Source organism: Haliotis rufescens, unplaced genomic scaffold (genome assembly GCF_023055435.1).
Source record: "Haliotis rufescens isolate VD_foot unplaced genomic scaffold, xgHalRufe1.0.p SCAF_23, whole genome shotgun sequence".
In the NCBI taxonomy this organism is placed as follows: domain Eukaryota; kingdom Metazoa; phylum Mollusca; class Gastropoda; order Lepetellida; family Haliotidae; genus Haliotis; species Haliotis rufescens.
This window is the reverse complement of record NW_025963924.1, coordinates 6,799,395-6,817,601: the sequence shown is the minus strand read 5'-3', so window position 1 is coordinate 6,817,601 and position 18,207 is coordinate 6,799,395. Positions and strand designations below refer to the sequence as shown.

The following is an 18,207-nucleotide window of genomic DNA, read 5'->3' as shown; positions in this document are numbered from 1 at the left end:
GCTTGTAAGGAGCAACAGAATTAGATCAGAAGTCAGGTTAAGTGACTTGGCTGATGGTAATCCGTTTAATATATCGTTCCAAGTGGTTTGTTTGTATGTTGTTCAATTTAGAACACACAATCACACACAATCACACACACACGCACGCACACGCACACACACACACACACACACACACACACACTAACCACTGTGTGGGGGATACACAATCGGGCGGCACGGGTGGCCAAGTCGTCTAAGGCGCCGCGATTTGCTGTGCAGAGCTGTGTCCCTTGGGCACGCCAGAAACCTCTGATTGAGGGTTCGACTCCCGATTATGTTTCTAGGTTTGTCAGCACCATATTCGTACTCGTGGGTTTCACCTGCATCACTTCGGGCTTTCCTCCCACATTAAGCTGACACGCCCTGATATAACTGTAATACTGTTAAAAGCGGCGTTAAACCCAACTCACTCACGCTACACAATCATTGGTCACAGAAATAAACAGTTGCTCTCGTTTCGTTGTCTGAGGCTTAAAACGGAGGTGAGGGCCATACCAAAGGGTGTTTTCCGTTAGCAGTGGGTGTGCCAGTGGGTTCAATCCAACAGTACATCCCCAGGTTAATATTGAACATGACTACAGATCGAGATTGTCCTCGTGCAATTTGTAAATATGAGAGCTATGAGACCTTATGTACTTTTTCAAACAGGGGAGGCTTAACTCCGCATATGTCAAGGGCGTGTAGTTTAAGATCGTGCGAACCAGGGGAATGAATCCAGAAGTTAGTGTAAGTTTACCGAAAAGCGAACCCTGGAGATAGTGAAGGATGCTTTGGTTCTTGAAACAGTCAGATGTCAGCTTTCAGAAACGATTTCTTTACCATCTCGATTCGGAAATTTCGACCTCAGCAAAAGAAAACCGATAGAGAACACAAATATACCCTCGACAGTACAACCATTTTGGTTGTAAATGCCATGACGCTCAGAAACAACAGGATGTATAAAATATGCACATTTTAGACAACATGCGGCTTTATGCTTTTGCATTCGGAACTCCCCGATTATATTCGTTTTCGAAATATTACAAGCCGAGACGCTGACTGGCTGATATAAAAGTTTACCTGATTGGTCTTCCTATGGGGATGCCGCCGTCATATAGCTGAAATATTGCTGAGTGCGGCGTTAAACAAACAAATCCTCATACGTCAGATCTTCACGGAGAGTAATATATTTTATTTGTTCGTATAATGAGATCGTAGTAGCTCAAGATTATGTACATATGAGCAGTTCTCGCGCGAGAGTGATGCTGTCGCTTGTAACATTATCTTTGTCATGTGGCTGACAGGAGTGTATGTTGTGGCCAACGTGCAAAGACAAACTATATACCTGTTAACATATTGGGATCGCCACAGCATGCGTCGTAGCGCCTGTCTGACGAGTGTCTGTGCATCTTCAACACGTCCACGTTTGGAAGTATGTTTATTTGTAGATGCAGCCGTAAAATCTATTACGAATGTGACCCAAGTTCACCTCAATCAATGGGTCATGTAGGAAACGAAATCAGTGGTGCAATGATTTTATTCTTCTTCTTGCGTTTAATTGAATTGTATTGTCAACGTCATTTTGGTTTCCTGTAAATAAGAAGCAAGAATAACGAAACGAATACTTGCATTTTATTCTCCGATGATGAAATCTTCACAAGCATTTGAACACACTTTAAAATTTTCTGAGCAATTGAACATTGGTGTAACACCAATTTAGGATAAGTGTCTGCTAGTTTATTACCCACACAGACTGGTTTACCAGTCCATGCGCGCTTGCTTGATTATTATAAGCTTACGGTTGTAACTAGGCAAGTCTTACGATGTGTCACGGCATGGAAGAATCAACTGTTTGTAATGCAATGTTAATTTGTGAGTTGGAATGTTCAATATTTAACGGTAAGAGGCGACTATGATTGTCGTAGGAGGTGACTAACGGGATAGGGTGGTCAGGCCAGCTTACTTGTTTGATGCATGTCATCGTATCCCAATTGCGTGGATCGAAGCTCATGATGTCAACCACTAGATCGAATATTTACAGACCGCCGTCATATAGATGGACTATTGCTGAATGCGGCGTTAAACAATATAAAAACCAAACAAACAACAATATTGAATGGTCATATCTTAAATAACTGACACATGAATTTCTTTGTCAACAAAGTTAACGTTTGTCATTTAAGAAACTAACTCGAAAGTGATTACATTCTTAACTCAAATATTATCAATGACAAAGTTATTTTTAAAATAATTATTCTAAGGCCACGTCTCGCAACTCTAAGATATTTCTTTGTTCCACGAAAGACGTGTGTTTGTAATAAAAGGCAGACAAAATTATATGAATTAAAATACTTTAAACCTAGTCAGCCAAATGTAATAAAACAACATAGCTTCAGAACAATTGTTAAAAGTTATTTTGCGAGTTTGTTTGTTTTGTTTTCTCTTTCATTCTTTCTTTCTTTAAGGCCGCACTCAGCAACATCCCAGCTACATGACTGTCTGTAAATAACAGAGTCTGGACTAGACAATCCAGTGATCATCATTCGACACAATTGGGATACGATAACATGCATCAACCAAGTCAGCGAGTCTAAGCACCCGATCCATTCCGTCACCTCATACAACAAGCATAGATTGCACGGGGCCTATATTATCACCCCGAAACCCCACGGGTTGAACTACTCTTTTAAAGATGCACTTGTCAATACTGGGGCAGAATTCGCTTTGATTGCAGAGCCTCGTCCATCAGCCGTTCCAGGATCCTACAGGCGTGGGTTCGAATCACAGATTACAATGCTCTTTGTTAAATCTTATCGTACTGCTACGGCGCGGGACATTGCTCGGAATGTAAAATCATATTTGCAAACCACTGGTGTGTCTGATTTGGCTGGTTGCGGCTCTACACAGCATTCACTCACTTGCCATATTAAGCTGACGTGTTGTGAAATATTGTTCACAGTACCGTTAAACACAACTTACTCTTCATCAGAGAGTCAATACCTGCGACAGCCATGATGATCTATAAATGGTCATAACATATATCATGGCCTTTGGGTCTTCTGGTTGCCTTGGAAACTGTCAGTACAAGTGAACGCGTCCCCAAATCAATAGAAATAAGGAGAAAAACATAGGTTAGCTTGTTAACTCGTTTGTTTCGCAGGAATATATCTTAATTTATTCGTCCTTTTACAATTAGTGCTACTGTGACGGCTAAACACTATTGATTTACGCTTCTGAATGATGTTTATTCTCGTAAATCACGGCAGTGATACAGAGATGTAATTGGACACAGGAATAAGATACAATGAAGAAAACATGTCAGTGGAACATTTCCATACATGATCTTATATAACTTGCCAGTTTTAATAGAGTTGGCTTATAAGTAATGGACATCAAATGAGAGAATTTTACGGCAGAAGGATACATACAGTAGTATTGAGGCAAAAACTTGTTTCTAATTTCTGAGAGTTTTGGACATTCTAATAAAAAGTGCATTTCATCACATATAAATTTTTTACACAATGTACATTTTCTTTCCTCTCTCACAATATTATACCATCAGGGGATCTGTGATATTGACCAGCTTAAGGATTAAATAGGATGGGAGTCATTATTGTCCCCGAGTTATCGATGACAGGCCATGGAAGCAGATTTGGAGATATTAACATTTCTCCAGAATCATCTTCCAAACTGGGGGCGGAGGGGTAGCCCAGTGGTTAAAGTGTTCACTCGTCACGCCGATGACCCGGGTTCGATTCCCACATGCATACAATCAATATGTGAAACTCTTACTGGTGTCCCTCGTCGTGATGTTGCTGTAATATTGCAAAAGCGACACACAATTATGCTCTCACCTTTCCAAACTGTGGGTGGATTCATTGATCTGATCTTCGGCGCCGCAGAGATACGTCCCTTTTAGCTGTCCGGATCTGGCGGTACTTGATAAGGTCAGTTTTGACTCGATATTGATCTATACTTACCAGTGCTCATCTGTTTAAACAAAGTGACAAACGTCAGGCATCACTCTTGACTTTCGTCCTATACGTAAATATTAATACATATTTATATTAATCAATAATTATTTCAGGACATAAAATCAGATTTGTGATCAATAATTCATTTTTGATATCAATGAATGAATTATTGATACAAAATAGGGCATACATGTATATAGTCAAACAGCACCTGTTACTTGTGATATCAAAAACTATTTTATATATTAATAATTAATTATAATAAAATCGAAATAATATTTTCTGATATCAATAAATGAAGTATTAACATCATAAAAGAAGCAGAAGCAGAAGAAAAACAATGCAACGCCCTGTACAGCATATACAATACTAGATATATGGCGTGGATATGTGCAATGGCCGGCCAATATGGCCCGGTACTTTCCACATTTATATTGTAATACGCATTCACCAGTATACCAAATCGTGGTTTACATGTAATACCGCGCGACTCTACCTATTAGACACTTAAGTTATTAAGAAGTTTAAAACATGTACAGAAAAAGAGGAAATACTAAAAATAAAACCCAATATCAATACAAACACACTCACTCACACAGTCCCAATCTTATTAAAATCCTATCTTACTTGGGGCAATCTCAGTAGCCATCTCGGGAATCGAACCCGGGTCTTCGGCCTGACGTGCGAACGCTTTAACCACTAGGCTACCCCACCGCCCCTGTTAGGGAGGGAGGAGGGTGGGGATGCCCTAACATACATACACATCCGACCCGTGAAGATCCGGGGTAGAATAGATCTTCGGCAACCCATGCGTGCCGCAAGAGGCGATTATATGCTTGTCGTAAGATCGTAATCCCAATTACGTGGATCGATACTCACGATGTCACTGGATTATCTGGTCCAGACTCGATTATTTACAGACCGCCGTCATATAGCTGGAATATTGCTGAACGCGGCGTGAAACAATTCTGATAGTTTAAGGAGCGGGCCATTATTTTCTATGTCGCCCACTCATGTGACCCTCTTAGAAATCAATCGGAACACACATGATGTAACTTACTTATCTTGAATAAGGATCGTTAAGCCGGTGTTTATCCCATGCATTTGGTAACGGGAAGTAACTCGGTTCGTTTGTGTCGTCTGCTAGCTGTCAAAATGGCTTCCTGGTTCATTATCCGTTGTGAGTTTTTTTTGTAAAAGGTTTTGCTGTATAAATGTCGGTAACATACGCCCGTTGTCAACCCATCGCCCGGGACGTATGGTGTGATGTACCCTGTGTGTGAGCCTGACGGCTCGGGGTACATAGACTCACACACAGGGTAAATCACACCATACACCCGTCGAGATCTGTTGACAACTTATGTTTTAAGATTATATACAAAACGACCTGTTGTGTTTGTCCGTGAATTTCCTCGTGTTACACTTCATAAACGCAGCTGCAATATTTACGAACAGCAGGCCATGTCTAAACCCGAGTGTGAGCATGCGCAGTTGGCTACAATAACCGCAACCCTGACCTTTCGACCTCACCACTTCAATAACCTGTTACCGCGTCAGTCAGGTGTTGAACAGCAACGGAGGGACAATCTTGACAGTACGCTCAACAATCTACAATGGCAGGCGGAGAAGCTAAAGTCCTGGTTGCCGTTGATCCAAGTGACCTGAGCGAGCGTGCCTTCAGATGTAAGTATGCAACATTGCAGCAGTTGCACCCGTGGTGCAGGGATTAATATGTGAGATGCACTTTTCGTAGGTCACTATCAAAACACACACATTGTATAAAACGCATGCTATTCGTGCATCTGTATCATTGGCTGTTATAGAGATATATTTAACTTAGTAATGCATAACCCTGTGGCTGTGACCCACCGAGTAAGCATAGATGTATAGGCCTCTATGCATACTCACGAACACTGCTTGGTTTAACATATACATTGTCAGTGATACAGTCCTGACACCGATATATGGCTTTGTTATAGGAGTAATAGGCAAAGCTGGGGTGGGGGGTGGGGGGGGAGAGGTGAGTGCGTGCATGCGTGCATGCGTGCATGCGTGGGTCCATGTCTCGGCAATATGTCGCCTCCCGTGGACTGTATACCTACTGCAAGCATATGGTTTGAACGCTGGGAGTGCGTCGCCATCATCGATCTGTTTTCTCAACGTTGGTGCATCGAGACATTAATATAGTTGATAGTACACGACTCATTATCGATCCTACACAAGCACTAATGGGATTAAATACAAGGTAGCGGTACAGAGGTACTGTATCCATTATAATGTTTACTGTCAGTGCTTACAACCACGTGTGCGGGGTCTGTCAGCTGATAGAGTACACACACTCAACTGTTGTCCGGGACCGCCTCCGTGGTCTAGTGGTAGAGCGTCCGCCCGGGGAGCGGAAGGTCCGGGGCTCGATCCCGGCTGCGTCATACCAAAAGACGTTAAAATATGGTACTTGTTGTTACCCTGCCTGGCGCTCGGCACAACGGGGCTAAAACAAGGACTGGTCGGCTCGAGTCGGTATACTGTGTCTGAGTGGGGTATTCATGTTAAACTGCGGCATGGTATCTCGTTGGCCTAGCACTTTAAAATCGGCATTGTACAACTACATGTCGAAAATGAGTGAAATAATCTTGGACGCGACTTTAAACCCCATTTCACCACACCTCACCTCACCTCACCTCACCTCACCTCACCTCACTGTTGTTCGGTTGAAACTAATTTCATGCCTCTTATAATATTGTCAGCCATGTCTTATATAGAACTGAGTGAGTATAGTTTTACGCCGTTTTAGCACTATGATGAATGGTTACACCGGGGCTTCACACGTTTTAACCATAGTGGAATTGAACCTTGATCTTCGATCTGACAACCGAATGCTTAAATCTATGGCATACCCATCGCTTTTTAAATGGAATGGGAAATCAAATGTATAAAGCCGGTTCAAGTAACTTGTTATGTGGGTTAATTCAATGTAACCGTTAAGTTCCGAGTTAAAATTGGTCTTCAGCAACCGATACTGATCGTAAGATGCGACTAACGGGATCGGGTGCTTAGGCTCACTGACCTGGTTAATACATGTCGTTGTATCCCAATTGTGTAGATCGATGCTCATGATGTCAAACACCGGATTGTCTGGTCCAGACTCGATTATTTACAGACCGCCTGGTATATTGCGGAGTGCGGCGTTAAACAACAAACAAAGCAATTAAATATAATTTGATATGTAGCGTTATTTATGTTCAAGCAAATTGGGTATAAATTGATATAATATTTATATAGTGTGGTAAACAATTGGAAATACGTTGACAGCCATGACTGTTCTGTATTGGAAAATAAAAAGACCTAAAATGTATCACTTGTCCGATGATGTTTCATCGTACCCAGACGGATGGCAGGGTGGTCATGCTATCAACCACTGGGTTAGGATGAGTGAGTGAGTGAGTATGGTTTTACGCCTCTTTAAGCAATATTACAGCAATATGACGGCGGAGGACACCAGAAATGGGCTTCACACATTGTACCCATGTGGGGAATCGAACCCGGGTCTCCGGCGAGACGAGCGAACGCTTTAACCTCTAGGCTACCCCCACCGCCCCAGAGACACTGCATCTCTTCGGGCTTTCCTCCCACATGCCGTGATATACCTTGAATACTGTTAAAAGTCGCGTTAAATACAACTCACTCACTCACACTATAACATGAGATACCAAGCCGCAGTTTAACGTAAATACCTCACTCAGACACAGTATACTGACTTCAAGCCAACCAGTCCTTGTTTTAGCCCTTTAATGCCGACCGCCAGGAAGGATGACAACGATCACCATCTTTAAACGTATTATGGTATGACGCGGCCGGGCATCGAACCCACTATCTTCCGCTTTCGGTAGACGCTCTATCCACTACACAACGGATGCGGTGTAGCATACAGGAAACACGAGTTAAACTGTCTGCGAATTACTCTCTTCCTATTTAGGAGAGAAGACGAACAAAAAACGAGTATTCAATTATTATAGAATTCAACATGTTTGCAACATGTCTAAATTTGTTTAATATGCTTGCTGTTTTTTCTCCTCGTCACTAGATTTCCACTGTCAGCGATATAGCAAACCCACCTTATATGGTTCTATGGAGGTTAAAGGCATTGTTTACACTACGTTCTGTAAAAAGTGTGTAAATATTCACACGTATCTTTTGTCATCGCATAGACACACTCGTGCAGATTTGATACGCGCGCACCAGTTTACGCCAACACCCGCTTCAGTGAATGTGGTGTCGGTGACATGAAAGAACAGCACTGTATTTCTCTCAGCCCGAGTGGCGGTCAGGTAGCCTAGTGGTTAAAGCGTTCGCTCGTCACGCCGAGGACCAGGTTTCGATTCCCGACATGGGTACAATGTGTGAAGCCCATTTCTGGTGTCCCCAGCCGTGATATTTCTGGAAAATTGCTAAAAGCGGCGTACAACCAAACTCACTCACTCACTCACTCAGCCCGAGTGCATCGGAATATGAGGTACAAACTGTAATTTAAATGGCGTCGAAAAAAGGTTAACCGGGAGTTTTTACAGTTTTCAATACAAAGTAAACAAATTTACATATCTTTTTTTAGGACAGATATGTTAAGGGAGTTAAATAATTGCTGGAGCTGTAACATATTTGGTCTTTTTGAATAGTGTTTTGGGATGTAACGAGTCGCTAAAAGTCGCCTTCAGATCTAGGTAAGGTATCGGTGCAAGTACAGGACATGTAACATAAATCTGCTACTTGTTATTTTGTGTTGAACATTGTCGCCTATACCTGTCGATATCTGTCGTATGTGTTACACACAACCAAATGTTTTCCCATAGACTTCTATAGTAACGTTATATATATTTTTTAAATAACTAAGCATGTGTGCATAACCTGACCTTAAAGCAGTAATAAAAACTAAAAAATGACTAGATTAGTCCGCCTTTTTACGAGTACAGGAAGCGAAACAGACCACCCTCACTTCCGCAGCAAATGTCACTTTAAAATAGCTGTGGTCCCATTCAGCATAAGTCATGTTAAAAAAGAGAGCACTAAATATAGAGAAACATGGTCTGACTCAGTTTTAATTACTGGACGGATGTACCTTTAAAATCGTACGCAAAATCATCTGATCACAGCTGCCAGCTGATTCAGTCTGCGAAAACTGCTTGTTGAACGACTGATTCTGATTTGGTGTAGTAGAACGTGTAGACACAGGCGTTAGGATAAAGACATGCATGGCAACAACACATAACTTGTTCTTTATGTTTTGGTTGTTTGTTTGTTTGTTGTTCCTTGGTCAAAGTAGAGAAAATCTCTACTTTGTCATCCGTCAACTTCTAAGTATTGCCTATCAAACGAATAATCATAATTGTATCAAATATATAACTACAAGTCTTTCAGTGGTTTATCACATAGGTCCGGGGTAGAATAGGTCTTCAACAACCCATGCTTGTCGTAAGAGGCGACAAACGGGATCGGATGGTCAGGCTCGCTGACTTGGTTGATTCATGTCATCGATCCCAATTGCGTGGATCGATGTTTATGTCAATCACTGGATTATCTGGTCCAGACTCGATTATTTACAGACCGCCGTCATATAGCTGGAATATTGCTGAGTGCGGTGTTAAAAAACAAGCAAGCAAGCTAGCGATTGACATTATGGTGAGTAAAATCGCCTGTAGCCTGATACTGGGATATCGACATTGTTCAAAGCGGCTTTCAGCTCATCCACCCGACCCCGCTTCCCCTTTTTCAATGGAGTGGAACAATATATAAGTGTACTTTTATACCCCTGGCCTAAAACTACTTCATTGGTTCTTTTTCAATTGGCGGTCCAGTTTCTATACCAAAAGGAGAGGGGCAGTGCAAAATTTGATTTTGGCAAATGGATTTTCTGAGAAAATATGTCTATTTTCATGTTTAGAAGTTAGAAATAAGTTAGAGACGAAGTCGGGGATATTTGTACGCCCTGCTCAATCTTTGTCTTGCTGAAAGCAGGCATAGAAGGTTGAAAAGGTCAGTGATGACCGCTGGCCCGTGGCAATGCATGGTCAAACATCTATAGCTGTATATATATATATATATATATATATATGTAACGGCCAGACCAGGCAGTAGAACGCTTTCAGCGACGGTTCTTGTTCATCCGGGTGGACGGATGACCTAGTTGCCTAAGCCGACACAATTCGCAAGGTAGAGTTGCGTCCCTTACACGTGCCAGAAACCGATGATTGTGGTCCCAGAGTCCCAAATGTGCTCTGTTATTTTCTAGGTTTGTCAGCACCATAATCTGGATCGCGGGTTTCACCAAAGTGATAAACGTCAAAAGACCTGCACCAGTTCGAGCTTTCCTCGACTTCAAGCTGACACGCCGTCATATAACTGAAACACGGTTCGAGATGGCGTTAACGAATACTCATTCATTCCTTTCAAACTCACACACACACCTTGCAACCTTAGTTCAATTAAGCCACGTTAATTAAAACTGTTTTGACCTGAAATATCGTTTTAGACTATGTAACTTTATGGATCCAGTAGAATCCTTATTGTCACGACGGATAATATCAGTACTTATCTTATCTCGAGGGGGCACGGGTGGCCCAGTCGTCTAAGGCGCCGCGATTCGCTGTGCAGAGTTGCGTCCCTTGGGCACGCCAGAAACCTATGATTGTGGGTTCGATTCCCGGTTTGCCCCGATTATGTTTCTAGGTTTGTCAGCACCATACCCGTACTCGTGGGTTTCATCGAAGTGGTAAACGTCTGAGACCTGCATCACTTCGGTCTTTCCCCCAACGTTAAGCTGACACGCCGCAATATAACTGGAATACTGTTAAAAGCGGCGTTAAACCCAACTCACTCACTCACTCTTATCTCGAACACGAGATAACTCGAGTAGTTACAGACTATCGTGGCATCACCGTAACTGTAACGTTACGGTAACGGCTAAATTTTAATCATCGTTTCTTTGTTTTAGCGTAGTTATTAATATCAGAAGTATCTAAAGGAGGTTATTCTAATTTTCGGTTGAATGCGCAAGATATTCAGACGAAGCTAACAAGGAGTTAACGCCAGCTCCATATCGGAAATCTCCCGGTTATTACCAAATAGTCATTTTATTGAAATTCTTGAAGAAAAATGTCATTTGTCAAGGCATCCAGCTGCAGGAATAAGATCTGACTTTTGCTTTGATCACTGTCAGAAATATTCCATGTCAGCACCCCTGTATGTATCGACTCGCGGTTGAGGGAAACATGGTGATATTGACTCTCGGACAAAGGGGGGCACTGGGAGGGTATTGATAACTCGTAATGGATTGTATTTGACGATGGAGACAGACCGCGGTTTTTATGATTAGGAATATCAGATTGGTGTTGGAATGACATATCGAGAAGGGAGAAATTATTATTTGATCTTTTAACGGGAAGATGTATTTAAACAAAATTGATTACAGATATTAACTGTGCAGAGTTGCGTCCCTTAGGCGCGCCAGAAACCTATGATTGTGGTTTCGAATCCCGGTTCGCCCAGATCATGTTTCTAGGTTTGTCAGCACCGTACCCGTGCTCGTGGGTTTCACCAAAGTGGTAAACGTTTGAGACCTGCATCACTTTGGACAATAATCTGACAAGCTGTGATATAACTGACATACTAATCAAAGCGGCATTAAACACAGCTCAGTCACTCACTCACTTATGTTGATCTGTACATGTTCATGTGATGACAGGGTACCTCTCAAAGTTCAACCAGCCACAACACAAGGTGAACATCTGTCACGTGCCGGAATACTGGGCAAACGTCCAGCGGATGATGAGTGAGTACTACCACCTAGCCTCCGCTCCAACCCCTACCCCCACCCCCATACCCTACCTTCCTGCCTGATGAGTGAGTACTACCACCCCACCCCCATCCAATACCCCACCTTCCTGCCTGATGAGTGAGTACTATCACCTCACACCCATCCAATACCCTACCTCCCTGCCTGATGAGTGAGTACTACAACCCCACCCCCACCCCTACCCCCACCTTCCTGCCTGATGAGTGAGTACTACCACCCCACCCCAATTCCTACCCCCACCTTCTTGCCTGATGAGTGAGTACTACCACCCCACTCCCATCCCCATACCCTACCGTCCTGCCTGATGAGTGAGTACTACCACCCCTACCCTCACCCCCACCCCTACCTTCCTGCCTGATTAGTGAGTAATACCACCCCGCCCCCATCCAATACCCTTCCTTCCTGCCTGATGAGTGAGTACTACCACCCAACCCTCACCCCCACCCCTACCTTCCTGCCTGATGAGTGAGTACTACCACCCCCACCCCCCACCCCTACCTTCCTGCCTGATGAGTGAGTACTACCACCCCACCCTCACCCCCACCCCTACCTTCCTGCCTGATGAGTGAGTAATACTACCCCACCCCCATCCAATACCCTACCTTCCTGCCTGATGAGTGAGTACTACCACCCCACCCCCACCCCTACCCCCACCTTCCTGCCTGATGAGTGAGTACTACCACCCCACCCCCATCCAATACCCTATATTCCTGCCTGATGAGTGAGTACTACCACCCAAACCCCCATCCAATACCCTATATTCCTGCCTGGTGAGTGAGTACTACCACCCCACCCCCATACCCTACCTTCCTGCCTGATGAGTGAGTACTACCACCCCACCCCCATCCAATACCCCACCTTCTTGCCTGATGAGTGAGTACTACCACCCCACCCTCACCCCCACCCTCACCCCCACCCCTACCTTCCTGCCTGATGAGTGAGTACTACCACCCAACCCCCATCCAATACTCTACCTTCCTGCCTGATGAGTGAGTACTACCACCCCACCCCCATACCCTACCTTCCTGCCTGATGAGTGAGTACTACCACCCCACCCCAATCCAATACCCTACCTTCCTGCCTGATGAGAAGTACTACCACCCCACCCCCATCCAATACCCTACCTTCCCTCCTGATGAGTGAGTACTACCACCCCAATCCAATACCCTACCTTCCTGCCTGATGAGTAAGTACTACCACCCCACCCCAATCCAATACCCTACCTTCCTGCCTGATGAGTGAGTACTACTACCCCACCCCCACCCCCACCCCCACCCCCATACCCTACTTTCCTGCCTGATGAGTGAGTACTACCACCCCACCCCGGCCCCATCCAATACCCTACCTTCCTGGCTGATGAGTGAGTACTACGACCCCACCCCCACCCCCACCCCCACCCCCATACCCTTCTTTCCTGTCTGATGAGTGAGTACTACCACCCCACCCCCACCCCCACCCCATACCCTACCTTCCTGCCTGATGAGTGAGTACTACCACCCCACCCCCACCCAATACCCTACCTTCCTGCCTGATGAGTGAGTACAACCACCCCACCCCCACCCCAATATCCTACCTTCCTGTCTGATGAGTGAGTACTACCACCCTGGCCCCATCCAATACCCTACCTTACTGCCTGATGAGTGAGTACTACCACCCCACCCCAACCCCATACCCTACCTTCCTGCCTGATGAGTGAGTACTACCACCCCACCCCCATCCAATACCCTACCTTCCTGCCTGATGAGTGAGTACAACCACCCCACCCCCATCCAATACCCTACCTTACTGCCTGATGAGTGAGTACTACCACCCCACCCCAATCCAATACCCTACCTTCCTGCCTGATGAGAAGTACTACCACCCCACCCCCATCCATTACCCTACCTTCCCTCCTGATGAGCGAGTACTACCACCCCACCCCAATCCAATACCCTACCTTCCTGCCTGATGAGTGAGTACTACCACCCCACCCCCATCCAATACCCTACCTTCCTGCCTGATGAGTGAGTACTACCACCCCACCCCAATCCAATACCCTACCTTCCCTCCTGATGAGCGAGTACTACCACCCCACCCCAATCCAATACCCTACCTTCCTGCCTAATGAGTGAGTACTACCACCCCACCCCAATCCAATACCCTACCTTCCCTCCTGATGAGCGAGTACTACCACCCCCACCCCCTTACCCTACCTTCCTGCCTGTTGAGCGAGTACTATTTGTTTTTTGTCACAGGCCCTGCACGGTTGCAAGAAGTTGTTGAAGCGACCAATGCCACAACGAAGCAGACAGAATTAAAGTACGACGCTATTTGTAAGGAATTTGGGGTAAGGTAGAAAAACAGTTTCGTGAAAATATCGCACATTGGAATAAGTCAGAAATGAAACAGATGGGCCGACGGGGTAGTCTAGTGGATAAAGCATTCGCTTGTAGTTGACTTGCCCTTGCATGTGTTTGTGACAGGAGCCACCGCTCGGTCAGAATACACTCACCTTTTCGCGAACACCTGGTACCATCACTCTTTGATACTGATCCATGCTTATGATAGATTAGGAATATTCAGAATCGTGCAATGAATTTCTAATGATCACAGAAATGTGTCACTTTTATATTCACGTTGTGGTGCTTTTTCGTGAATATCTTTAAGTGGCATTTACAAACTGTAGACATGATTGACTTGGCACTGAAAGAACATAAACGAAGTCGGAAACCATTATTATTCCATGCCTGATTCCTTCGGGACTAGGAGACCGCCTCCGTGGTCTAGTGGTAGAGCGTCCGCCCGGAGAGAGGAGGGTTCTGGGTTCGATTCCCGGCCGCGTCATGCCAAAAGACGTTAAAAGATGGAACTTGTTGTTACCCTGTCTGGCGCCCGGCATAAAAGGGCTAAAACAAGGACTGGTCAGCAGCCACACACACACACGTGCATGTACGTCGCTATATAAGTGCAATAATCTTGGACCCGACGTGAAACCCCATTTCACCTCACCACCTCACCTTCAGGACTAGCATTTCGGTAAACCCAATCTTCCCGCAGCAAGGGAGCAAACTGACTGTAAAAGTTCAGTTTCCACCCTTGCCCAACAAGGCTTCAATTTCGTCGCTCGATCGTAGCGCCACCAATGACTATTACGAATCATGTCCCTCTATGTCCCTCCTATTGACCAATCAGATTCCACCTCTCATATCACTTGCATTTGCTTCAAACAAAATGGCGGCGCCCAGTGAAGACGATCTGATCAATAATCAAGATCTACATTCTAATAAAACGGGTCAGATCAGGAGAGCACATTGTTTAAAATATTGAAAAAAGGAATATCTGTTGGCGGTACACATGCTTTGCAAATCCTGCAATCGACCGAACGGGAGTTTACAAACCGGGTGTCCATACGCCATTTTGATTGGATTGTGCATAGACTCATTAGTCCAGCCAAAATATAACATAATTACAGCTTAGTTCGGCAAGGTATTACTGGACATAATAGCTATAGTTAGTTAGCTCTCTTTTCTCAAGAAGATGGGTAAACCAGCACTAACCCTTGTATCCATTCCCACGATTCTTGCGATCTTAAATTACCCGCCCTTGATTTTCCTTAACATTTTACCGACCAATCAAATGTAAGATAAGGAAAAGGGGTTGTGGGTAAGGGAGGTGGATATGAAGACACCCTTCCCATAAATGAATATTTTTAGGGGCATTTTGCGTGTCACCTTTTTTGTCAATGTTGAATTTCTCGCAAACTCTATCGTAAATGGCAGTGGCTGCCATGTTGTTGATATCGCCAACCCACATTGAGGTTGGTTTGTAACTCGCATTCTGATTGGTCCGTTAAGATTGAGTAGCGTAACAAATAAAACTGGGAAAAGAAAATCAAGGGCGGGTAATTTGAGATCGCGAGAACCACGGGAATGAATCTAGAGGTTGGTAGGTTTACCGGGATTCGAGCTCTTGAGATATAGAGGAGGACTACACACACTGTTGATATGAGTATGAAGTGATGCAGGACTTGAACGTTTACCACTTTGGTGAAACCCACAAGCATGATACGGTGCTGACAAACCTAGAAATATAAGCAGGGCGAACCGGGATTCGAACCCACGAAAAAATAATTCTGGCACGCAACTGACGACAGGGCCACCCAAGCCCCACTGATGATAACGAGTTCTTCACACGAAAACACTTTTCATTGTTACAAAGTTTCAGTAAGACCCGTTTTCAGGTTTTGCTTTGTCAATTTTCAGATCGAGAGTCAGTTTGAGGCGTTAAAGGGCCAGGAAGTGTGGCATGAGATCTGCGCCTACTCCAAGAAGATCCATGCTGACGTCATCGTGATTGGCACCCGCGGGATGGGGGCCATCAAGCGTACCATTCTCGGCAGCGTGAGCGACGGCGTCCTCCATCACTGCCACATCCCCGTCCTCATCTACAAGGAGTGACGTCTCTCACCACTACCTCAACACTCTTGTGTCACTAGAGGACAGATACGATGTATTAAGCAGAAACGTTGTATGTTCATGTAGAGAGGTTGTGTTCTGACCGATAAACACACGACAGTTCTAGATAGTTTACATAATAACATATACTCAATGACATATACTGAACAAAGAAGGTTAGGGATACTTTTTGTCGTCATGACTGCCCTCGATTTCACAAAAAATATACCCAAACACTTATCATCCCTTACTTTGTTTTTTTCAGGATATGTTTGATACGAGATTTAATATATATTTTTGTAGGCTTGAGATTTTTTACCAGTTTGTTTGTTGAACCGTTTGTTATCTAAGTTACTAGGTCGCAATAGTGAATGCGGGGTTAACGGCAATATAGAAGTGTAGATTATATGCAGAAGTAATGCACCCTTAGGTTTGGTGTAATTCTGGAATTATTAGCGTAATGGCAGTTTGTAGACTATTTACCGCAGATTTGTACACATATGTTTTTGTAAACCTTTTATCATACTCGTGAAGATACGGGGTGTAACTGGTCTTCAGCAACCTGTGCTTGTCGTGAGAGGCGACTAACGTGATCGTCTGGTGACTTGATGACTTGGTTGATGCATGTTGACCAATGTTTATGTCAATCACTGGATTGTCTGGTCCAGACTTGATTATTTACAGACCGCTGTCATACAGTCGGAATATTGCTGAGTGTTGTGTTAAACAACAAAACAAGAACAAAATCTTATTATACTGCCATTGTGGTGGTATTTCGTGCATAATATCAACATGTGACTTCCAAATGTTTTGCTCAATGTGATATAACGTCAGACCACATCGCGATCCTGGCCCACGTATTGCTAGCCGTGACGTCGCACAAAGGTAGCCATGGCGACGCCCCTGCGTGAGTGTGTCGTGATGACGTGAACTCCTAGTTCAGTCTATTCGTTAACATATGGCTGTATGGTGTGCTGAAACAGTCCAATACTGTGGTCAGTGTGTCTGCCTCTGTATCCATCGTACTGTTAACCAACACGCCACAGTAGAAGATTAACAAACATCACTATATCACACACGTCAAACTTGCATAAACCCAGCCGATTGATCGGAGAATGTGCATTTAAGTAATAAAAAATATTTCGTTATTGTTGCTTTTCAGTCATTGACAAGATAACAACACTAATAAGAAAACTTCTTCTTTTTTAAATAAACAAGTGCAACACCTTTCATTTCAAATCTTTAAGAAATATTGCACATCCTTTTTTATGTGCGGTGTATTCAAGAACAAATTAAATCTGTATTACTGTTCAATTTCAATATTTGATTGGATTTCGTTTTCATGAAAATGTGATATCATGTCAGTCATCAAAGATGCCAATCGAAAGAAAACGTCAAAAATGGACTTCCAGTTCATCTCATCGTTGGCGACAAATGAAATCCAATACAACAGATATCCTGACATTAAATAGTTTTAGCAATGATTCTGACTTCTCATCTGTTCTAACGACGTGGGGAGTCCTGGCGTAACTAAGCGAAATTAAAGTGTAAGCACAAAAATGCTGTCAAAGACTGACATTCTCAAATTTATATATTGTCAAAGAGCATTTCTAAGGTTTCTTGCAAAGACTTCCAAATAACGAATTAAACATCCATAAACTGACAATTACCAAAACACACCCAAATATATATAGCAGAGAAACAGTAGGAAGAGAATCTCGCAGGTCAGCCGGAGAATAGAATAGTCTGGGGCGCTTAGCCAAAGCTTGTTTCCTACCATGGGGAAAACACGTATAGCAAACAAACTACAATGTCCAGACGGAAGATGTAAGTGTCAGTGAGTGAGTGAGTATGGTTTTACGCGCTTTTAGCAATATTCTAGCAGTATCACTGCGAGGAACACCAGAAACACCAGAAATTGGCTGTAAGTATC

At 43.9% G+C, this 18,207-nt stretch overlaps 1 protein-coding gene across 1 annotated transcript; it reads left to right on the top strand.

Moving 5' to 3' along the window:
- The first annotated feature begins 5,510 nt into the window (after window positions 1-5,510).
- On the top strand, window positions 5,511-17,422 carry LOC124146540 (universal stress protein PHOS32-like). Its single transcript, XM_046516859.2, has 4 exons — window positions 5,511-5,678; window positions 11,731-11,817; window positions 14,076-14,167; window positions 16,083-17,422. Exons 1-4 carry the CDS (start codon window positions 5,609-5,611, stop codon window positions 16,275-16,277), a joined length of 444 nt encoding a protein of 147 aa, XP_046372815.1. The 5' UTR covers window positions 5,511-5,608; the 3' UTR covers window positions 16,278-17,422.
- Window positions 17,423-18,207: the final 785 nt, after the last annotated feature.

Excerpts from the sequence above, each read along its gene's own strand:
- LOC124146540 (XM_046516859.2), top strand. The coding sequence starts at position 5,609 with ATGGCAGGCGGAGAAGCTAAAGTCCTGGTTGCCGTTGATCCAAGTGAC. Across the intron at positions 11,818-14,075 it reads AAACGTCCAGCGGATGATGA|GCCCTGCACGGTTGCAAGAA; the intron begins GTGAGTACTACC and ends TTTTTGTCACAG. Across the intron at positions 14,168-16,082 it reads CTATTTGTAAGGAATTTGGG|ATCGAGAGTCAGTTTGAGGC; the intron begins GTAAGGTAGAAA and ends GTCAATTTTCAG.